General features: G+C 40.2%; 1 protein-coding gene across 1 annotated transcript in view; it reads left to right on the top strand.

Moving 5' to 3' along the window:
- The window catches only part of LOC126236448 (uncharacterized), a 70,239-nt gene that overhangs the window by 37,693 nt on the left and 7,100 nt on the right, over positions 1-25,446 (top strand). Inside the window, exons 7-8 of the mRNA XM_049945767.1 lie at positions 1,882-2,076; positions 14,208-14,344. Coding sequence (XP_049801724.1) covers positions 1,882-2,076; positions 14,208-14,344 — 332 coding nt within the window. The remainder of the gene's footprint in view (positions 1-1,881; positions 2,077-14,207; positions 14,345-25,446) is intronic.

Raw genomic sequence — 25,446 nt, 5'->3', positions numbered from 1 at the left:
CAGTGTTGGACTGAGAGGAACAACACCAGGAAAACTCAAACCATATTGCCTACTATGACTATTCAAAGTGAAATACTTTGTTAACATGAGATGCCTTCACGATAAAATACCAAAACTAAAGAAGAGACAGTGACAATTATATCACTGTTCAACTAACCTAAAGTCCTGAATCTGAGTGTCCAATGAAAGACACTGAAATCAGTTAAGACCCTTACAGATGCTACAGTCAGTAGCAGTAAATGCCTCCCAAAATAAACGGGTAAAAATTGTTTCTGTTGTTTTATGTTTGGATGGTTGGACTGTTTCATACAGAGAATATGTGCTCATTGTATTAGGGATTGATTTCTTTTTACACTTCGTAATTCTCTTCAGATGTCAAAGCACAGAGTATACATAATGAATATTACAGAACTGCTTTTGTATGCATAACACATACATGCACACTTGCATTTTTGACGCAAATATGGCAGTCATTCTTTAAATATAGATAGTTCATAACAAAAATGTAACAGTCTAATTGTAAAAACTACCAAAGACAGTACTGCCAGTGGTATGGAGCAAGTGATGTGATCAATCACTTAGGCACTTGGTATTACATTCAATAGAATTTATGAAATTGGGTGGACCTCAGTCACCAAACATTATCTGTGTTCAGCAGTAATGTAAGTCCACCTCTGTAGCTGAGTGGTCACTGTGGCTGACTGCCAGGATTTTTACTTAGTGGTAGGACTGGAACAATGGTCCACTCAACTACATGAGCCCACTGAGGCTCTACTTGATAGAGAAGTAGCAACTCCAAGGTCTGGAAAGCTGACAATGTCCAGAAGAGCAGTGTGATAATTTCACACATGTCCAGTCAGTTCCAGTTGGCTCATGTGAGACCAGAACGGTGGACATCTTTTTTTTCCTTAGTTTATAATATGACTGAATTTTGTGGCCATTGCATGTATTCCACGAATCCACATCTGTGCATAACCATAGGAACACCCAATGACTGTGAGAATAATCATCAAAACAACAACAGCTACTACTACTAGTACTAAATCATAATGACATGGAAGTATTTGAATTTCTACACAAAACTTTGACATACATTCTGCAAGGGAAAAACAGTTTTCTGACACCTTACATTAATATTGCAGGCATGCAGGCAGGTAACTTGATTAAAAATTTTATCCTCAGAAGAATGAAAAACAGTGTGACAGAATTATGCTGAATCACCATAACATATTCTGTGGAACAAAGAAAATACTGTGAGAAGTAAAATGTTTAACAAATGAGATCTGGTGAATTTGTTCTGGCCATTTGCATATTTATCGCATTGTCATGGCTTTTTTATATGCAGAACAGAGGTGTAGTAACTATATTTAACTATTAGTTGCTATTTTTGTCAGCATGATACTTGGAAGTTAAATACATATGTTCAGTTACAGTAAAGAGACAATGATGGTGATATGAGATAAAGGATGGAAAACATGATTTGTAGTGAATACCACTTACTCAGCTTAACTTGAAATGAGTAGGTTGCACCCAATGAAGTATTTTTCGATCTTTGAAATTGTCCTTTTTATTCTTCGTAAGTTTGAACAGTGTAATATTCCATAGATTGCCTTCACATTTTCTGGTATTTCTCAATAGAAGTTAATATCTCTTCACCTTTAAATTTTCATTACGCACAACCATTTTCTGACTGTTTCTGGAATGGTCAATAGTTGTTGAATTTATGATGTATGCATACAGCATGAAATAGAGCTTTCACAACAAAACAAGTTGCTTGTATGTGTTTTGATTACTTTTGTCACTAACAAAATCTGTCAAGTCTACATTAACAGTTTCACTATATTAATTTTCCCTGCAATAATAATTTTTTTCTGTTTTCAGTGTGTTCCTATCACATGGAATAAACTTCGGGGCTCCCACTATCTTTTTATTTACTGGAACATAGTGATGTGGATGAGCTGGGTTATAGCCAATCGTCGAGACCCAGGATACGTTCCATGCAACACGGATGCCTACCACCGTGCAATACAACAGATAGCTTACTTGGATAAATGGCGTAAACGAGCTGTGGCATCGGTTAGTGCATAAGATTATTTGATGTGTGTCTTATTTTGCATAATAAATTTAATGGAACTGTGTTTCTGCCAGCTGTTAATCTGTGTCAATAAGACAGTGATAGAAGTTTTTTTTTAAATATTTTTTAAGGGTTGTTTTCCACTGGAACTAAAATTTTAAAATTAGAAGGATAAGATAGACATTATTAATGAAATAACAGAATTAAATTTAGATACCAGTGTAGTTAAAATAATTTCTGCTGATCAATGATTGCCAGAAATAATTAGTGAAACTCTCAAGGACAGTGTCAGTTTCATGAAGAGTGAAATGATAAAACCAAATAAAACAATACATATTTTAGAGTACCAACTATCTTTTGCAATTATGCCAGTGCAAATTTTTTGTTCATTAATTATTTTTATATATTCTTGTTTTCTCATATTCCACTTTTCTGAATATTTTTATTGTGATGTGTAGGCAACGAGAATGCCTATGTAGCATATCCACATGGGTAAGTTTCTTTTTTAAGTTATGCACGCTGTTTATGTACTCAGAAGGTGACACAAATTCATTCTTCGCAGGATGCGTTAACCCTCAGTTTTCAAAAATGCAAAGTAGATATAAAAATGAAGAGCATTATTACACAAGTAAATTAAAAACAGTTGGACATAATTACATTTTTGTAGGTAATCTATAGAGATAAGCAGAATCACCTGTTATTATAGACCCATTTCACTCTTATGGTCCTTCATTTCAGAAAGTGGTCTATAATAGAATACTGGCTATTTTTTTCTGCTGGCCAATATTTCTTGAGTGCCTCTCAGTGTAGCTTTTGTTAATGGAACCGTGCCATGCCCTTTGAATATGTGGACCACAAAACTCTACTTGATAAACTAAAATGTTATGCAACTAACTGCATTCATTTTAATTGGTCCGACTTATACATAACAGTAAGCCAAAGGATACATTGACAGATGACATCACAGCAGTAAAGTATAACATGTAATAATCTTTGAGACAGCATGACGATCAGACAGTGAACTCTCACTCGTGGGGACTAGTTATCTCGGTTTAGGTTTCCCTGAAATGCTAAGAGATAACAGATTTTTTACCCCATCCCTGTGTAATCCAGCTTGTAGTCTCTTTGCCTGTGTACAATTCAAAATAAAGTGTGGATCCTCAGAGGGTTTAGTACTGTATCCCTCTTTCACTCTAGTTGTTGTTGTTGTTGTTGTTGTTGTTGTTGTGGTCTTTAGCCGAGGGACTGGTTTGATGCAGCTCTCCATGCTAATCTATCCTGTGCAAGCCTCTTCACCTCCATATAACTACTGCAACCTACATCCTTCTGAATCTGCTTAATGTATTCATCTCTTGGTCTCCCTCTACAATTTCTACCCTCCAGTACTAAATTGGTGATTCCTTGATGGCTCAGAACATGTCCTACCAACTGATCCCTTCTTCTAATCAAGTTGTGCCATACAAATTCCTCTGCTCCCCCAGTTCTATTCAGTACCGTCTCATTAGTTATGTAATCTACCCATCTAATCTTCAGCATTCTTCTGCAGGACCACTTTTCGAAAGCTTCTATTCTCTTCTTGTCTAAACTATTTATCGTCCATGTTTCACTTCCATACATGGCTACACTCCATACAAATAATTTCAGTAAAGACTTCCTGACAATCTGTACTCGATGTTAACAAATTTCTCTTCTTCAAAAATGCTTTCCTTGCCATTACTAGTCTACATTTTATATCCTCTAACTTTGACCATCATCAGTTATTTTGTCCCCCAAATAGCAAAACTCATCTACTACTTTAAGTGTCTCATTTCCTAATCTAATTCCCTCAGCATTACCTGATTTAATTCGACTATATTCAATTCTCCTCATTTTGCTTTTGTTGATGTTCATCTTATATAATCCTTTCAAGACACTGTCCATTCCGTTCAACTGATCTAAGTTCTTTGCTCTGTCTGACAGAATTACAATTTCATCGGCAAACCTCAAAGTTTTTATTTCTTCTCCATGGACTTTAATTCTTACTCCAAATTTTTCTTTTGTTTACTTTACTGCTTAAGGATTGGGGATAGAATACAATCCTGTCTCACTCCCTTCTCAACCACTGCTCCCCTTTTTGTGCCCCTCAACTCTTGTAATTGCCATCTGGTTTCTGTACAAATTGTAAATAGCCTTTCGCTTCCTGTAGTTTACGTCTGCCAGCTTCAGAATCTAAAAGAGTATTCCAGTCAACTTTGTCAAAAGCTTTCTCTACGTCTACAAATGCTAGGAATGTAGGTTTGCCTTTCCTTAATCTACCTTCTAAGATAAGTCTTACAGTCAGTATTGCCTCATATGTTCCAACATTTCTATGGAATCCAAAATGATCTTCCCCAAGGTGGCTCTTTCAGTTTATCCAGGTCCCATCTCCTTAAATTCCCACCTTTTTGCAGTTTCTTTAGTTTTAATCTGCAGTTCATAACCAATAGATTGTGGTCACAGTCCACATCTGCCCCTGGATGTGTCTTACAATTTAAAACCTGGTTCCTAACTCTCTGTCTTATCATTGTATAATCTGTGTGAAACCTTCCAGTGTCTCCAGGCCTCTTCCATGTATACAACCTTCTTTCATGATTCTCAAATCAAGTGTAAGTTATGATTAAGTTATGCTATGTGCAAAATTCTACCAGGCAGCTTCCTCTCATTCCTTACCTCCATTCAATATTCGCCAACTACTTTTCCTTCTCTTCCTTTTCCTACTATCGTATTCCAACCACCCATGACTATTAAATTTTCCTCTCCCATCACTATCTGAATAATTTTTTTTATCTGATCATACATTTCTTCAATTTCTTCGTCATCTGTGGAGCCAGTTGGCCTATATAAACTTTTACTACTGTAGTAAATGTGGGCTTCATGTCTATCTTTACTACAATAATGTGTTCACTATGCAGTTTGTAGTAGCTTACCCGCACTTCTATTTTTTATTAATTATCAAACCTACTCCTGCATTATCCCTATTTGATTTTATATTTATAAACCTGTAGTCACCTTACCAGAGGCCTTGTTCCTCCTGCCACCGAACTTCAATAATTCCCACTATATCTAGCTTTAGTTATCCATTTCCCTTTTTAAATTTTCCAACCTACCTGCCTGATTAAGGGATCTGACATTCCACACTCCGATCCATAGAACACCAGTTTTCTTTCTCCTGATAACGACATCAGTAGTCTCCCTCCTGTGTAGATACATCCTTCCTGCTTGTTTTCAAACTTAGTTCAACTTGTTCCTGTGAGTGGCGCTGTCACAGCATGTCTTCAAGATGGCTGCTACATTTGACGTTTGTCAGAAGCAACGTGCTGTCATAGAATTCCTGTGCTGTGAAAACGAGACAGTGGGAAACATCCGCAAGAGATTGAAAAAGGTGTATGGAGATGCTGCTGTCGATCGCAGTACAGTTAGTCGGTGGGCAAGCAGGTTACGTGATGAAAGCGGGCATGGCAATATTGAGGATTGTTCTTGCAACAGCAGGCCTCGTACTGCACACACTCCACACAATGTGCAGAGAGTTAACGAATTGGTGACTGCTGACAGACGCATCACAGTGAACAAATTGTCATGCTACGTTGGGATAGGGGAAGGAAGTGTTTGCAGAATACTGAAAGTGTTGGCGTTAAAAAAGGTTTGTGCCAGGTGGGTTCCCAGGACATGGACAGTGGCTCACAAAGAAACAAGAAAAACAGTATGCAGCAAAATTTTGGAACAGTACGAGACCGGTGGAGATGAATTTCTTGGAAGAATTGTGACAGGTGATGAAACATGGCTCCATCATTTTTCAACAGAGACGAAGAGGCAATCAATGGAGTGGCATCATGCAAATTCACCCAAGGAAAAAAAAATTTCAAAACCACTTCTTCTTCTGGAAAAGTTATGGCTACGGTGTTTTCGATTCCGAAGGACTCTTGCTTGTGGCCATCATGCCAAGTGGAACCACCATAAATTCTGATGCATATGTAACGACACTGAAGAAACTTCAAGCTCGACTAAGTCATGTTTGACCACATTGGCAAAAGCAGGATGTTTTGCTGCTGCACGACAATGCATGGCCATATGTCAGTTAAAAAACCATGGAAGCAATCACAAAACTTGCTGGACAACACTGAAGCACCCGCCTTACAGTTCTGACCTGGCTCCATGTGACTATCATCTCTTTGGGAAACTGAAAAGACTCTTTGTGGAACAAGGTTTGAGATGATGACTCCTTTGTGCACGCTGCCAAACAGTGGCTCCAACAGGTTGGTCCAGAATTTTACCATGTGGTTATACAGGCGCTGGTTCCAAGATGGCGTAAGGCAGTTGAGAGGGATGGAAATTATGTGGAGAAATGAAAATATTGTCCCTAAACGATGTATCTACACACTGTAAAACTTTCAAACATGTAGATTAAAGATGGATTTAAAAAAAAAATAGAGTGCATTTCTTTTGCAGTGACCCTCATATACTGGTGCTTCAATTCTGCCACCCGTTTTCTTCTGAATCACTGTAATTCCTAATCGTGCAGATGCATTCTTCTTTTCTTCCACTAAACCAACAAAATTAACCTCCAATTCATCATCCCCATCACAAATAGTTAAACATCCTCTTCCATAATCAACCATACATCATCTCTCTGCCAGCCAATCACCACCAAATATCCAGCCCACTGTTGAAGAATCAATACCGACATGTTTAAATGTCTGTCTAAAATCTTGTTTCTAATGAGACCTGTCCAGTAACAGCACAACTCCTGCACCCAGTTGCTCGAATGATATGCATGCTATTGACAAAACAGGTACCTCTTCTGTTTCACAAAGTTGTTCATACTAACTTTTAGAGATCGCTGTAGTATAACTACCAGAATCGAAAATTGCTGTAATTTTATGACCACTTACACTAAGTTCAATCACTGGATCCAACACTTCAACTACATCGTGAATATCTTCTGTCAGTAGTTCAGCCCTAATATCTTTTCAGACATTCCAGAGAGGGTCTCATCCAAAACTACTACTAGTTTGCTGGAGATCGCGCGTGTTCTCGAGGTCTGTCATCCGCGTCTCTGAGTGGCGAACAATCCAGAACTCTTCCATCATCTACTGTCTGCTTGCTAGTTACACCTATCAAAATCATTTTCTCTCCTCTCCTTGTTTTGGATTTGGTCATCATTACGCCAGTAATTTCTCAAATGTTTGTCTTCTCACGTATCTTGTGTTGCAGTTGAATTGTCATGTTGTTGGTCCCATGATTGAGATCCATAATTCTTATTCTGCAGAGCATCATTTCATTGAAAACGTTGATTACAATGAGTCATATTTCGCTCTGATCCCCTCAGCATTCTTTCACAATCTGTTTCTTCTAAATGATCAACAACTCGTAATAATTCATCAAAATCGTCAAGTGTTTGCGACGCTGTTTCCTTACTTTCCATGGTAAATGATTTATCAAAATTACCATCAAATCATCACCACTAGTAGGACTGTCCTGATAATTATTGTGTTTACCGTGTTTTTGAAGAACGTCACGTATCAGTACCTCGTGCCCATTGTAGTTATGCATAACAAAAATTTCTCTTTTATACTTTGTTGTTTCTCGCATGACCAGTATTTGCGGAGAAATGCACTTTCAAATTCTGCAAATGTAATGTACTGGTCGGGTACACAGTTTCCCCATGTCCTAGCACCTGCATTCATGTGTAACACAATAATCTATTTTTTCTGATTCATTTTGAATCCATGCAAATACAACTTTAAATTGTTTTTTGAAATCCATGCGATGTAACAGTTTATATGGGCCAAATTCTTTAAACTGTCCTTGACCAAGCACACTGTTAATGAGGTTTTTAAAGCAATCTTGCATTAATATTTCTATTTCTTGTTGGGTAATGTTTGTATCTACTGGGGTATGGGGTATTCTTACATTCTTCATTGTGTCTTCCATTGCCTGTATTTTTGATTCTAGATTGGAACATTGTTGCTGCACACCTGATACTACTTTAGTAACTTATTTTTTATTTTCCTCACATGCAGTTGGAGCTCGAACTATCTCATTATTTGTAACAGTGCTGTTCAGTAAAGCTTGTTTTACTACTTCCGTTTGTGAGTTGACTTTGTTTCTGTAACTCAGTTAGTCTGCTTCGATCTCTTGACACTATGCTGTAGCCATGTACATAAACTTTGATTGTTTCTCATGAAGTGATTTCCTACATTCCTGGGCAAAATTATTAAACTGACAAATTCATTACAAAAATTCACTGTCTTTAGATCTAACATTTTGTCCAATTTTTTTACTTTGTTGTCTGAATTTTTGTGCAGAGTTTTTTGTCCAAACCAGCATTCATTTTTTGTAAAAACTGCATCAGTATGTCCTCTCTCCCTACAACCTCAACCCTATTGTTACTGTTACTGCCTCAAGTGTTTACATTTAAGTTTGTATTTTCACTTTCCAGGGCATCTATGTTTTGAATTCTACCACATAGTTGTGGTGCACTTTCACCAGTTTTGACTCTGGTTCTAATGATGGATCCAGGCTTCATCAACAGAGACACATCAGCACAAAAAGTGTTTTGCATTGTGATTAATCACCAAACATAATGTTGAAATGTTCTGCCGGCTGCACTTTTTGTTGACTGTGAGCAATCGCCGACACCCAGCTTCTTTGTAGCCAATTCTCAGTGTAGGATATTATGCACTCACTCAGTTGAGCAGCGTACCATGTCAGCACTCTCATAAATTTTTATTTGGCTGTCTTGCATTACCATGTCGTGGATTTTGTCAGTGGTTTCCTTTGTGGTGACCTCAATTGGATGGTCAGAGTGTGCTTTGTCTTCAGTAGTTGTCCGGCTGTGTTCAAATTCATTAATACAAAAGTAAACAGTCTTCAGTAACGGTGCAGAGCTCACATGAACTTCACTGATTTTGTTTCAATGTGTGCAGCACTCCAATCCTTCAAATGAAAATGTTTGGTAACAGCACAAAACTCTTTCTCCAATTTTGATCGCAGTTGACACACTGACCAATTCAGACTGATGTCAACAATGAACTGTACACTGTGCATTATCGAAATTCTTTATACAATGCTTAGAATAATCAAGCTTACCAGCCATTAAGGCACCACAAAAATGTTCTATTCTTTCATCGAAATTTAAGAGACTTATCAAACCACCCTCGTAAATTAACTGCAACTCAGTGGGTAGTAGTCAAAACTATAAATACCATCAGTCCTACCTGTTGTTTCTGTCACAGATTGCTTCCTTCATTTTTAGCAATGATATATTAGTGTGGAAAATATGAAGTTGCGTCCCAGGTCTGAGTCTGTATTAAACAAAAAACTCTCTGTAACTGATATGGTAATTAAGTTCAGTGGTTGAAGGAAGGCAAGGGACTGTGAGTAGTAATGAGATGATGTAGACAATTACATGCCAATAGTTCTGCTACAAGTGTTTACATTTTTTTTTGTAAAAAAAGGTGTTAATGTACACTAATGAACCAAAACATTCCTCACCGTGAGATTGAATGCCACTTGGTGGTATTCTGGCACGTGATGTGGTAAGGAAACTATATAAGCAGAGCAGAGGTGACCAGAAATTATTTTAGAAATTATACTCACCACAAATGAGGAAATCTGCTGAAATGAGCACTTTAACATTGGACAGATTGTAATGGTGCACTGCCTGAGTAGGAGCATCTCAAAAATTATGAAGCTCGTCAGTTGTTAATGTGCCATCATGAGCACCTATGAGACAACTAGTTGAGGGGCAGTGAAACTGCAAGTAGGTGACGAGATGTTGGCTGTCCACACTTTATCACAGAAAGTGAAGCTGACCAATATTGGTGGAGTAATCAGACAGAACAGTGATCAGTATGTAAAGAATGGATGTCATGTGTAGAACGTGCTAATTTGAACCACAGAAAGAAATACCTCTGCAAAGATTGTTGGAAGAATCCAAGCCATTTGAAATGGTGTGGATGGATATTTTAGGTCCATTTAACCAACCTCCAGTAGGTAACCACTACTTGCTAAGTTCATATTATGTTCCGATAACTGCCATTCCGAATCGGCAATCGATTACAGTGGCACAAGATATGGTGAATAACTAGTTTGGCCTCCCTAATGTGATAATTACATATCAGGGCACCAATTTCACATCTGAACTAATCAAGCAACTATGTCATCTATTGCAAATCCACAAATATATTACTAGTTCCCTGCATCCACAAGTGGATGCAGAGGATGGAGCACATTCACAGTACCGTTGGTAAAATGTTGAGTTGTTATGTAAATAGTCACCACCACTAGTGGGATGTTTACTGAACCTACGTCGTGGCTGCATATAATTCAAAAGTACATGATAGCATTGGGCTTTTGCTGCACAATGTGGTATACAGCAGGGAAACATCATCACCTTTCAAAGTTATTAAGCCATATTTAGGAAGAATGGAGAGACGATGAGAAATTTTGAGAAAAAATTCAGACATTTGGAATCAAGTGTAGAGGGCAAATACAAAAGCACATGAATGGGAAGAAAAGAAGGGACAATTTACCATCAAGTTGACAGTATGTAGATTTGGTCAAAGGGTCATATTAGGCGAGGCCCAATATACTGAAGGGCAAAATAAACAAATTCCTTACGCATTGTCAAGGGCTGTACCAAGCCAGAGAGGCAAGACTCGCCTGTAAATGTCCAATTATAGTTGCCGGTGTAGGCCACCACTGCCTTTTAATGATGTTCCAGATGCTTTACCATAGATGCCAGAGCCACTACCTCCGAAGAAGGTGAAGGGAGAAGGAAAGCAGAATCTTGCACACAAGTTGCTACACACGTGCTGCCTTATGCACGTATGTAATGCCAGTGAAAGACAGGTTTTCAGGGATGTAAACAGGAGTTTCCTTTTTTTGTAAGTTATGTATGCTCATTATGTTTCTTGAGGTTATTACATTTTATTAAGTTAGGGAGATTTGTGTTATAGTTTGTTGATATATTTTGGTAGTGGAGTTGGCAGGTAGTATAATGATGATGTACTACATGCATCTAGTCTTTTTGAGAGAGGGGGGGGGGGGGGCGAGTGATGTTGATACCTTTGCACAACTGACATTACCACAGAGGGCGCCACAGTGTGTGCGTCAGTTCTAGTGGTACTACACCTCTTCAGTGGAGAAGTGGCGGGTGCACTACAGATCAGTGAATCAAAGCAGCGATACTGTTCTTCAATCAGTATTATGTCTTACTCACCAGCCACCATAGGAGAATGGGGGAGAAGTGAGAAATTAAGTACCATTCACCAGACTGCAACTCAAAACTGAAAGGAAGGGAGATTGGAAGAGATGTGAGGAGAGTACCACATACATTGCGGTTCTGAAAAAGGATTGGCCAGATGCAGGGGGGAATTATTGTAAACAGTATTTCGTACAGCAGTACTAAAACACGCAGTGCAATAAAATTCTGACTGTAAGTGTCTCGGTTGTTGGTACCATTGTGGTACCTGTATCTACTTCAAACACAAAACATGTCAACCCACTGAGCTTCCAGTGCATCAGCTCCCCAAGGGTTAACCTTAAGAAGTAAAAATAGAGTAATGGACAGCCAATGAACCACATGGGTTATGCTACATTAGAGTAAGGGTAAGAGAAGAATCTTGCATTTTCTTTTTATTTATGCCAACCAATAAAAGGTGTTAAGTTATGTTCTGTCCACAAATGTGAATAAGCACAAATCTTGAGATGGATTTTCTTCAAAGGAGGAGGAATGTTGCATCACCATGTAGTCTGCATTAGTGAACTGCTCCAGCATAAATGCAGCAAAATGATGTCATAAGAGGGATGCTGTCATCCTAATGACTGAGCACTTTGGTGTAAGAAGGCACATTCAGAGAGTAAGAACACCCATTCAGTACACTGACACTGCAAATTATGTCCATCACTGTTTCTGAGAGGCAAAGTTAGGACTTCTTGCAGCAGTGTAAGAGCGTCCAGAAAAGCTGAGTGGACAAGGAAACCAGGATAAATGAAGTCACCATTGTCTCACAGAGACAGCTGAGCATTCCAGCATGTTTTGGTTTCTGGGCTGAAGCAATGCCATATGGCAAACACTAGCCAGCCTGGCTCATATAAATACCACTCCAGTCAGACCCTCTCTCAGCTGTTCTTAGACAATATCCAGACTTCGACTGCAGTAGCTGTAGGCATTAGCCTGAGCTAAAGTACTAGGTCCGTTCAAAAAATTCTAGCACTTTGTCCACAAATTTTTTTATGTTTACATTTTAGTAGTACCATGGAATAAGTTTGTCCCAATGGTACGAATTCATGATGAACTAATCCTTCAAAGTGAAAGAAAACCATCAGCATGAGTTTGACATTTGACCTGACCTGATTAGTCTTGGAGATCATTTCCAGGCCCATTGTATAGGTTGAACAACCTTGGTCTCAACATCATAATGATAGACTCGGGTCTCATCATGTTATCATCATCTTACGGAACATCTCTTTCACATTTGCACAATCCAAAAGCTATTCACAGATTGCAAAGCGAAGGTCTATCTCATCTTGACTCACGAGCAATGGGACGAACTTTGAGGCAACACGATTCATTCCAAGGTGTTGTGTCAGGATTTCATGACATGATCTATCTGAAATGTTACATTTTTCTGCAATCTCTCTAACAGTCTGTCTTCGATTGGCATGCACAATTTCATTGACTTTCCTGACATCGGTAAATATCGAAAGTTGTCCTGAATGAGGGTCACCTTTAACTTCCGTCTGGCCATTTGAACCACTTGTAACACAGTTTATAGGCTTCCTGCATCAGGTTTTCTTGAGTTTCATGCAAAATTTAACGCCGACATGTTGCTCCCTTAACTCTGCCATCTTGAAATTTGCAAACTGTGTGACACAATGTTCTACTCAATACAGCACTGAAATAAGAACAAACAGACATACAACAATGAAACCGCTGCCTGTTACACATTAAACACAGGTGTGTGCAGGAATGCAAACTGCATTTCGTTCCAGCACACCACTGGTGCAAAATTATGAATATTCCATAATTTTTTTAACTGACTTTGTATGCATGCAATTAACTTGATGCATTAGCCCCACTGGGTCACCTGCTGTGTGACTTTCTTCTGCTGCCAACCACCTCCCCGATGGGTTGCATTTTCAAGCCAGACCAGTATCTGCCGATTTGCCACCAGTGTAGGGATCATGGCTTGATCCCTACAGTTTCTTCACAAAGGAAAACCCAAAACATTGCCACAATTTAATCCTTGTACCATTGAAAAGATGAATGATGTGGGCATCAGTGTCAGGGGTGCTGGAAAATTATTAAAGTAGTTGAAACCGGTAATGTGTAACAATTGTTGTTGCACTGGAAAATTAAAAAAAAAAAAAAAATACCTTTTGGATCTTTCATACAAATAATTTATAGCGCACCTCTTTCATGTGAACTTATTGTCTTATTAAAAGTGTATTTTGCAGTTAAATATCTTAAACACTTTGTAACAATCAATTCAGTATTGAACAATTCCAGCTTTGGTTGTGTTCTAAAATTGAGGATGAGAGCAACCTCATGTCAGAGATCATCTAGCCTCCTTCCGAGTAATGGACACATCATCACTTTTATATTTGTCTCTCACCAGCTAACAAGTGTAATCCCACGTGAACACTTGTATAAGCAACAGATGTACTCTTTTTCATAGTTTTTTCCTTCATCACTTAACGAGCCTAATGTGTTTCACCAAATACTTCACTGCTAACTAATATTTTAATGGACACTGTTAAGTTGAAATAACAGGTACATATAATAGCTTTCAGATTAAGAGATTTCCTTATTATAAAGTAATGTTAAAATAGAAAATACCAAGTGAAGAGTGATGAATAGCAAGAATCACATGTCGACTGTCATTGGTCATATTTAGTTTTCCCTAAGAATCTATTGACTTCAAGCATGATTATTCACTTGTAAGCAGAAAACAGTATATCACACTACTTAATGTGGGTAAAGACTAAACTCTACAAATATGCTCCTCTTAACTCACTTCAATACCAACGTCGTGCTGCTCTGAACAAACTATGTAAACTATGTTGTTTCATGATGTATAGAAATTAATGCTTGTGTTTGCATTTACAGGTACTGCAGCGTCTTTGCCACACATGCCGTTGTCTGCGACCATTACGTGCAAAACATTGCAGGGTTTGTGGTCGTTGTGTTGAATATTTCGACCACCATTGCCCATTCATCTACAACTGTGTTGGGTTACGCAACAGGTATGATGCAGTAAATCTTCAAAATACTATATTGGAGCAAGTACAAAATACTGATCCTTGCACTGTGCCACATTCCACTTATGTAGCAGAGCTAATATAAATGGTGAATTCTATCACAGAATGTCATTGATAGAGTAACAAGTCAGTCCTAAGATTTCAGACATTGAATTGGAATTTGAAGTCATAAGCTGGAAAAAAGGTGGCATAACAGTAAAAAATACCCGAATATAACAATAATAATACTGTGAAAAGGCTAGATTGCTAGTTACCATATAGTGGAGATGTTGAGAGTTGCAGACAGGGATAACAAAAAGACTACTAAACAAGTAATCTTTCAGCTAAAAGGCCTCTTTTTTGGATTTGTGTGTGTGTGTGTGTGTGTGTGTGTGTGTGTGTGGGAGGGGGGTTGTCTTAATTCAAGAGGAGGCCTTTGGGCCGAAGGCTTACTTGCTTATCAGTCTTTTTTTGTGCTTGTCTGCAAGTTAACATCTCCACTGCACGTGGAGTAGCAATCTTTTCACAATATTGTGAATAGTGGAACACTTAGTATAGTAAATCATAGTTCAGTGGCATAGTCGACAGACCAGTCGTCAAGGACACAACAGCAGGATTTAAATTGAATCCCACCATTAGCAATTAATTTTTGTGTTAATGCATTAATTTATTTATTCTATCCACTCCAGTGATCATCTGCATCGTGCAAGAAAAGTAGCCTACAAGGTGAATAATAAATCTGTCATTTTCTGCTACATCTATCAATGCAGCTAGAGTGATGTTACAAAGATCTCTGCAGGTTTCTGGAATGAGCTTAGGTCAATATTCTGATGTGGTCTGTTTTGTCTCTGTCCATATGTTTTAAATGGAGATGAGGTCTGTTGCAGGAGGCAGCCAGTTACAAAGAGAAATGGTTGTGTTCTGCAAACTGTTCCTGCACTATACCTGACATTGACAGGGGTGGACAGAAATATGGTAAAATCAAAAAAACAACACCACATTACCATGCCTAATACATGAGGTGTAACATACCACATGGTGTAGGGAAACATGTTTGCATGGAAAACAACTTCCATTGATTTTGGAATGGACAATGGCAGCTCCTGCATAGATTTCAAGGATTCTTATACCATTATTCTTAAAAAATAGTGGCAAGTTCAGGTAACAATGGTGGAGGTGTGTAGCAATCATGCACCATTCTCTCAAAAGTAGACCACAAAACCTTAATGATACTGAGTTCTAGTGACTGTGGTGGCCAGGGGAGATTTTGACAATTCATTGTGGCCAATTTGGGCTGTGTGAACAGGGGCCCTGTCATCTTGAAACACAGCACCACCGGTGGGGGTTGGACCTGATCAGCCAAACTGGTTACAAAATCCTTGGAAGTAATGCAGCCTTAAAAGGTAACTGTGCCCCCCCCCCCCCCCCTCCCCAATGGAGTACCACAATATGGCTGCCCAAATCATCATCAGACCCCCCACCATGGGCAGCAAGCAGTCTGTGTTGTTGGTTTGGGAAGGCATATACCACATGGCTCTAGCACCATGTTTTCCTGTTACGGACGTTTGTATCACCGACAGTGGTTTTGGAATTGCAATTCCCAGCTTATGTACCTCCCTTCGTGTGTCAGTGTTGACAGCATTCGTGAGACACTCAGTTCTGCAGTGACTTTTGCAGCTGTTGTCCTCTTATTTTTTGTCACAATTCTCTTCAGTGACTGTCATAATCACTCCACACACACTTTCGTCCAAATTGTAACTTTGTGGATGATGTGTTTCCTCTTTCCATATGTGTAGTATATATCTACGACACCATGTGACTCTTTAAACACCAAACACTTTGGCTACCTTGGGTTACGGAAGCACCCATCACACAAACACCAACAATTTTCCCACATTCAAATTCACTTAGCTTCCATGTAATGTACCTACATCTACAAAGAAAACTGTTCTGACCACAACTGACACTTGCAAAATGTTGCGTGCTCTCAATAGGTGCCATTCATGGTCAAATACAACAGCACCATGTGTGGGCTTGGCTAGTGTCTGGATTTATGGTCTGGAATGCATTTCTCACAGTGTTTTCATACTTTTGTCAAACACCTGTATAGTAGAGACTGATACAGTTGTTGCACTGATGGGATCATCATTGCCCATAATAAGTATACTGGACAAGAAGTCAGCCATCTGATCTTATGTGGCAGCCCAAGTCTATTGGAACACATCCAGCCCCAAATTGTCACTGGCACACGGTCATTGTGAGGTGACTCATGGATTACAGTTGGGGTTCAAAACAGACACCATGTGGCTTATATACTCATCCTGGACCATAATTCACTGTGGGAAATACCAGTTTGTCAAAAAATATTACATTCTGGTAGTGACAATATGTATTTTCCTCACTAAACGCTAATCAGTGGAGCGGACAATCATTGTGTTTTATGTATCATTGCGCAATGTGCTCAGGCATGCTATGCTGGTCCCAAGTCTCAAAAGACATCGTATTTGCTCCATAACAGTAGTAATGTGACCACAAACAGCCAGTTAATGATGAGACACGACTTGTGAATAAAGTGTATGGACTCAAAGCAAAATGGTTCAAGTATCTGATTTTGAATCATGAGCTCTCATTACCGGTTATAGAATTTGTGATGACAGACAATTTGCTACATTAGAATGTTCAGTGCAGAAGAAGACGTACCACATACGGTGAAAATGTCTAACTTGATAAATTATTGCAGAATGAAGTTCACATGTGTGAATGAAATTAAGCAGTTCAGCCTCTGTACCTGTATCCAGATAATTCCATGAAAAGTGAAGGTCTCGTTACACCTGTAACACTGCCTTTGTTTGGTGGCACATCAGCACAGCTTGCATCATCAAACCTTCACCGTACATCATTGGTATTTAGGTCTTTTTTTATGTTAATACTTCAGTGTAATTTGTCTGAAGGTTATGACTGTAACCATAAAATCACAGGACATTTTTTCAAAAAAAAGTTTAGAAAGTGAATGCAATACTGAATGATACACATTACAATCCCCCTCCCCCCTCAAAACTATAGCTTAGTCTCCTGGCCTCTTTTTATAAAAGGTACATTTGAGTTGTGTAGCCTGTTTTTAATTCGGTAATATCATTCTAAGTATACCTACTGCTGCTGCTGTTTAGACAGAATAAGGAGCATTAATCACCTTTGCCCTTGTACTGTAACATCATGGAATTAATTTATAATTAACTATACTATTATTTAAATTTTTTGTCGAAGTCAGCCACATCATATGTGGCGTTAACAGCAGTTGTTGCCACCATAAGTGACCCTCATTGGCTTATAGCCATATCTGTGGAAAATTAACAACAAACCCTCTATTCTGCTGTTTCCATGTAGACGTGTCTCCTAGGGCAAGAAAGAAAATGAACAAAACCTTATGCACATTAATTTGGAATCAAACCTCTGCCCTTTTACACAGAAATCCTACAGGTTTTGTGTGTGTGTGTGTGTGTGTGTGTGTGTGTGTGTGGGCGCGCGCGCGCATCTAGCTAATAATAATGTATATATCTAAAAACAAAGATGATGTGACTTACCAAACGAAAGCGCTGGCAGGTCGATACACACACAAACTAACACAAACATACACACAAAATTCTAGCTTTCGCAACCCATGGTTGCTTCGTCAGGAAAGAGGGAAGGAGAGGGAAAGACGAAAGGATGAGGGCAAGGAGTCATTCCAATCCCGGGAGTGGAAAGACTTACCCTAGGGGGAAAAAAGGACGGGTATACACTCGCGCGCACACACACATATCCATCCACACATATACAGACACAAGCAGACACACACACACACACACACACACACACACACACACACACATATATATATATATATATATATATATATATATATATATATATATATAACCTCCGGAAAGGCAACTCACTCACCCTTCACAACCTTTCCAGCAAACCTCAACCTCCTCTCATTGCACACAGACCCAGTCTCTCCCATCTACTCAATCTCCCACTTCCAGCTCCACTCCCCCCAAAATCTCAAAATTCCAATCAACACAATCTGGAACCACAACACCCTAATTCAGTAGTTAACCTTTCCTCCAAACCTCTCTCCCAATCCGAAACCTCTGTCCTATCCAAACGCCTCACCTTCAGCCCCACTCCCAGATTCAACCAAACAGCCCTTGTCAAAGATTTACTGTCCTACACTCATACTCTCTGCTGGAAGTATCACTTTGCCACGAAGAAAAATGATCCTAATCCTACTCCTAATGGTCCAACTCCCCAAGACACTATCCAAATTGAACCCCGCCTGGAACAGTTCCGTCCTCCGTCACAGCGGGACCCACCTCCTCTTCCTCAAAATCACCCTCTCCAAACTTTCCAGGAATTTCTGACTTCCAGCCTTGCCTCTCAATCCTCCTTAAAAAACCGTAATCCTACTCCCAACATCACCACTGCTGAAGCCCAGGCTATCCGTGATCTGAAGGCTGACCGGTCCATTGTCATTCTTCCGGCGGACAAGGGTTCCACGACCGTGGTACTTGATCGTCGGGAGTATGTGGCTGAGGGACTGCGTCAGCTTTCAGACAACACCACATACAAAGTTTGCCAAGGTAATCCCATTCCTGATGTCCAGGCGGAGCTTCAAGGAATCCTCAGAACCTTAGGCCCCCTACAAAACCTTTCACCTGACTCCATCAACCTCCTGACCCCACCGACACCCCGTACCCCTACCTTCTACCTTCTACCTAAAATTCACAAACCCAATCATCCCGGCCGCCCCATTGTAGCTGGTTACCAAGCCCCCACAGAACGTATCTCTGCCTACGTAGATCAACACCTTCAACCCATTACATGCAGTCTCTCATCCTTCATCAAAGACACCAACCACTTTCTCAAACGCCTGGAATCCTTACCCAATCCGTTACCCCCAGAAACCATCCTTGTAACCATTGATGCCACTTCCTTATACACAAATATCCCGCACGTCCAGGGCCTCGCTGCAATGGAGCACTTCCTTTCACGCCGATCACCTGCCACCCTACCTAAAACCTCTTTCCTCATTACCTTAGCCAGCTTCATCCTGACCCACAACTTCTTCACTTTTGAAGACCAGACATACCAACAATTAAAGGGAACAGCCATGGGTACCAGGATGGCCCCTTCATATGCCAACCTATTCATGGGTCGCTTAGAGGAAGCCTTCTTGGTTACCCAGGCCTGCCAACCCAAAGTTTGGTACAGATTTATTGATGACATCTTCATGATCTGGACTCACAGTGAAGAAGAACTCCAGAATTTCCTCTCCAACCTCAACTCCTTTGGTTCCATCAGATTCACCTGGTCCTACTCCAAATCCCATGCCACTTTCCTTGATGTTGACCTCCACCTGTCCAATGGCCAGCTTCACACGTCCGTCCACATCAAACCCACCAACAAGCAACAGTACCTCCATTACGACAGCTGCCACCCATTCCGCATCAAACGGTCCCTTCCCTACAGCCTAGGTCTTCGTGGCAAACGAATCTGCTCCAGTCCGGAATCCCTGAAGCATTACACCAACAACCTGACAACAGCTTTCGCATCCCGCAACTACCCTCCCGACCTGGTACAGAAGCAAATAACCAGAGCCACTTCCTCATCCTCTCAAACCCAGAACCTCCCACAGAAGAACCACAAAAGTGCCCCACTTGTGACAGGATACTTTCCGGGACTGGATCAGATTCTGAATGTGGCTCTCCAGCAGGGATACGACTTCCTCAAATCCTGCCCTGAAATGAGATCCATCCTTCATGAAATCCTCCCCACTCCACCAAGAGTGTCTTTCCGCCGTCCACCTAACCTTCGTAACCTGTTAGTTCATCCCTATGAAATCCCCAAACCACCTTCCCTACCCTCTGGCTCCTACCCTTGTAACTGCCCCCGGTGTAAAACCTGTCCCATGCACACTCCCACCACCACCTACTCCAGTCCTGTAACCCGGAAGGTGTACACGATCAAAGGCAGAGCCACGTGTGAAAGCACCCACGTGATCTACCAACTGACCTGCCTACAATGTGACACATTCTATGTGGGAATGACCAGCAACAAACTGTCCATTCGCATGAATGGACACAGGCAGACAGTGTTTGTTGGTAATGAGGATCACCCTGTGGCTAAACATGCCTTGGTGCACGGCCAGCACATCTTGGCACAGTGTTATACCGTCCGGGTTATCTGGATACTTCCCACTAACACCAACCTATCCAAACTCCGGATATGGGAACTTGCTCTTCAATATATCCTCTCTTCCCGTTATCCACCAGGCCTCAATCTCCGCTAATTTCAAGTTGCCGCCACTCATACCTCACCTATCATTCAACAACATCTTTGCCTCTGCACTTCTGCCCCGACTGACATCTCTGCCCAAACTCTTTGTCTTTAAATATGTCTGCTTGTGTCTGTATATGTGTGGATGGATATGTGTGTGTGTGTGTGTGTGTGTGTGAGTCTATACCCGTCCTTTTTTTCCCCTAAGGTAAGTCTTTCCGCTCCCGGGATTGGAATGACTCCTTACCCTCTCCCTTAAAACCCACATCCTTTCATCTTTCCCTCTCCTTCCCTCTTTCCTGACGAAGCAACCGTGGGTTGCGAAAGCTAGAATTTTGTGTGTATGTTTGTGTGTCTATCGACCTGCCAGCGCTTTCGTTTGGTAAGTCACATCATCTTTGTTTTTAGGTATATATTTTTCCCACGTGGAATGTTTCCCTCTATTATATTTATATTAATAATAATGTATCTTATTCTCAAAAAAGCTTGGAATAGGACTAGAATACAGACAGGACCATTTCTGCATAATATTTGAAGTAACTGTTGTTCTTCCTTATGTCTGCAACGTAATCTGAAAAAATTACAGGCTACACCTCTCCATTTCAGTCCTGTACCGTACTTTGACTCTGGTTGTTATTTTCCAATACAATTTTGTGTGCTGTCAAATGTAAATATGGGCTGACCTTCATTGCTTTTGTAGTCACAAATGCTCTGTGTATTGTAGTACCTACAAACCTGTTCTGGCTGTTACATGAAATAGACTTTCTTTGAGTTATTTTTTCCTTTGAAGGTTGTGTGGTTGAGCCTCCAAACTACGCTCTGATCCATAAGAGACAATGCTATGCTTTGTACATCCAAAGCAGGTGAGAGTTAAATATCTTCTGCACAGAGGGACTTGTTTTGAGAATAAAATTTCACACCTTGGTGCAAAGCTGAATGGATTTTCCAGATAGTCCCACTATAGCATATTTGCTGTGTAACCCTGTAGCTACAGAATTTTTGCAACACCACACACCATATAAAATATTCCCAGCATTTAGCTGTAATGGTGATGTCATCTAATGAATAGTGTTCTCTATACAGGGTGGTCCCGAATTCATGGTACAAACTTTAATGGTAGGTACAGGACATTGTAACAAGGATTTATTGTATAGGAATGTATAGTCGCAGGTGACGCGGTGAGGTGTAAACAGGGGAAAGAGAAATGGAGTGATCGGTTGGTGTCACTGCCGGTAGAGGGCAGTAGATGAACATGATGTATCGCAGTAGGGACAAGCGCCATTCACAATTGTGCTGCCGTAGACGATGGGTGACTTTACGTATGCAGAAAAAGCAGACATGCATTACATGTACGGCCGTGCAAATGGTAACGCCAGAGCTGCGTTACGAATGTATCGCGCGGAGTATCCTAATCGACGAATGCCGGATCATAGAATTTTTCAACGGTTACATCGTCAACTTTGTGAAACAGGTACGTTCGACGTCAACAGACATGACGCTGGTCGATTAAGAGCTGTACGCACTCCACGACTGGAAGAACGCATCTTGAACATAGTGGCTGATAGACCCGAGTCAAGCAAAAAAATGGTTCAAATGGCTCTGAGCACTATGGGACTCAACTGCTGAGGTCATTAGTCCCCTAGAACTTAGAACTAGTTAAACCTAACTAACCTAAGGACATCACAAACATCCATGCCCGAGGCAGGATTCGAACCTGCGACCGTAGCGGTCTTGCGGTTCCAGACTGCAGCGCCTTTAACCGCACGGCCACTTCGGCCGGCCCCGAGTCAAGCACAAGAACTGTTGCGCGTGACGTACATGTGAGTCATCAGACTGTATGCAGAGTGTTAAATGAAAATCGCTTACACCCCTTCCATTTTCAAAAAGTACAAGCATTGAATCCGGCAGATTATCCTCTTCGCGTGAACTTCTGCCAGTGGTTGTTGCAGCAATGTGCGTTGCAGCCGGATTTCGTAGGTCATGTGCTATTTACAGATGAAGCGACATTTTCACGCGAGGGTGTCTTTAATGCGCACAATTCCCATGTGTGGGCAACAGATAATCCACATGCAACGCGTCCACATGCGTATCAACAACGTTTCGGTATTAATGTGTGGGCTGGTATTGTGAACGACTTTTTGATTGGGCCATACTTACTACCCACGCGACTCTGTGGCGAAAGCTATCTTATTTTTCTGCAAGAAGTGTTACCAGAACTGCTGCAAGATGTTCCGCTCGCCATTCGTAACCGCATGTGGTTTCAGCACGATGGAGCGCCAGCACACTTCAGCACTGCTGTACGGAATTACCTGAATGCCACGTTTGGTGCTAGATGGATTGGGCGTGGTGGACCAGTCCCTTGGCCAGCCCGATCTCCTGATTTCTCTTGCCTCGATTACTTTTTATGGGGACATCTTAAGAGCCTTGTTTATGAGACTCCAGTTGACTCAGATGAGGATCTCGTTGCTCGCATATCTGTAGCTGCTGCAGGTGTGCGTGAAATACCAGGCATCTTTGAACGTGTACGCCAATCGCTGCACCGACGCTGTCAAGCATGTATCGCTCATGGTGGACGCAATTTTGAACACTTACTGTAAACATGACACTTGTCAACAACGATTTCAATAAAATCTTTCGTTTTCCTTTCGGCCGTTATTTCCCCTGTTTACGCCTCACCGCGTCACCTGGGACTATACATTCCTATACAATATATCCTTGTTACAATGTCCTGCACCTACCATTAAAGTTTGTACCATGAATTCGGGACCACCCTGTATTAAATGTAATAGAGGAAAGGGATAACTCTTTTATAAGCCAAATGCTTAGGCCTCGTATCAGAAACAGTTGTATCAAATTTTAGATGGTTTCAGTGACTGATCACCAATCATATTGGCAAACAATATCAGTTTTCTTGCATTTATTTAATTACACTTATTGATGTAAAGTCTACTAATCTTTACACTAGGAACTGATTATCTGCATTTCACAACAATTGCAGCTCCCTGTACACAAATGTATTCTCTAAACAGCATCCTAAGGTTACAGACTTCATCCATCTGTTCATAAATATAATTTTATTAACAGCATTAGCTCCACCTGATTAACTTGAGCCACACAACACTACTTTTGCTTCTGAGGTTGCCTCTATACTAACTACGGCATTCTGAGTTTTGTTTAAGAAAGCCTACAATCTAGTTGCACATTTATTTGTATGTACATAAAATGTTTAGTAGGTAACAGTGCAGAATTGGCTTTCTTACACAGTGTCAATGCAAGGTATGTTACCTATAGTCTTCTGAATCTCAGTAATATAAAACATAAGAGGCTGAATACAGAAGAATGCCACAAATTTGTGCTAATGTAAGCCGGCTGATGAAGCAGAAGAAATTATATCCATTTTCAACCAAGCACCATGATGGTTTTGTTTTCTGTACTTTTGAAGCAGCATATATATTTTTTTAATGTGATTATTTGTAAGGGGCAGCAATGGGCTATTGGAAGAAAGAAGTGTTTCTTTTTAGGTGCTAAATTCATTCAGTAAATTTTCAGCAAACTGGTTTTAAACTAATGAATTTTTTCTGTGGCAGTAGTTCTTCCCACAGGAGAACCTGTCGTTGCTTGTTGGTTGCAAAACTCAGGAAAACGAATAAGTCGTCCAACACTGGAGAATTAGAAAAGTGTTCATCTGAATAAGTTACCATCCTCTGTTGTTCTCCTGTTTCACCCAATACAACCCACCTCCATAGTTAAGGCTGCTAAAACATATTTTTTTCTGGCACTACACTTTAAGGTAGCCATTTTCAATCCTGGTGATGAAAATAAAATTTCACCATGATTGCAGAAAGATAAGACTTGTTAGTATTACACTACTCCAACCTCTCCACATTAAGCAAATGGGACAATTTTGATGGTATTCTGCACATTCATTAAGCTCAATCTGCCTTGCTGTTGTTGAGAGGAGAAGAGCATGTGCTCTCACTGGGTTTCCGCCATAAACAACAACACTACTCTGGTAAACAACGTCATAAAAAGTAAACAATCATTTAAGCTAAATCACTAACCTTCTGAAAAGAAATGATGCTTAATGGATTAAATGAAGGAAGCATTGCTACTCTAGGGGAAATTTGCAGAAAATTACATTTCTGTTAGATGACTTATCTGGTATAGAACGAGCACATGGATGACTGTTTGTTTCCCTTTTGAGAGAAAACTAACGTTTACCTTTTTTTAGAACCGTAAATAATGCACAGTGAAAAAGTAAATAATGAGGTATCGCTGCGAAAGAGACATGGTGTCTTGAACGTAGTTAACAGTTACTTGAATGCACTATTGCACTGAAGGAGCTTAGTCGACTTGGATAACTTTTGCCACTAAATTGAATTTGCCACGAACATCCAGTTTTGTTGTTTAAAAAAATTATGGATATGCATAAACATATCATGGAAGTGGCACTATTTAATGGAGAATAGTGATTAGGTTTGTCTCAGTTTTTGAACTTAGAAGTTACAGAAAAAACCATTATCAGCCACTTGAAACGTCACAGTGTATTATGATGTCGTGATGTGACTCGGATAAACTATCTAGGTATCTTAAAGAAGGAATCTCCCTCTAAAGATGAATTTTTATGTGCCTTCACTCTCAGGAAACACCAAGAGGCAGCACTACTGTCTACAGTCATTATCCAATGTTTCAAGAGTTCAGAAACTACAGTAAAAATAAATCACATTCGTATCATGAGATTAAGGTAAAACAGTCTATAGATCACTGCTTTATGTTCCCTGTATCATTAG

This window comes from Schistocerca nitens, chromosome 2 (assembly GCF_023898315.1).
Source record: "Schistocerca nitens isolate TAMUIC-IGC-003100 chromosome 2, iqSchNite1.1, whole genome shotgun sequence".
NCBI lineage: Eukaryota > Metazoa > Arthropoda > Insecta > Orthoptera > Acrididae > Schistocerca > Schistocerca nitens.
This window is presented reverse-complemented; position numbering and strand designations above follow the sequence as displayed.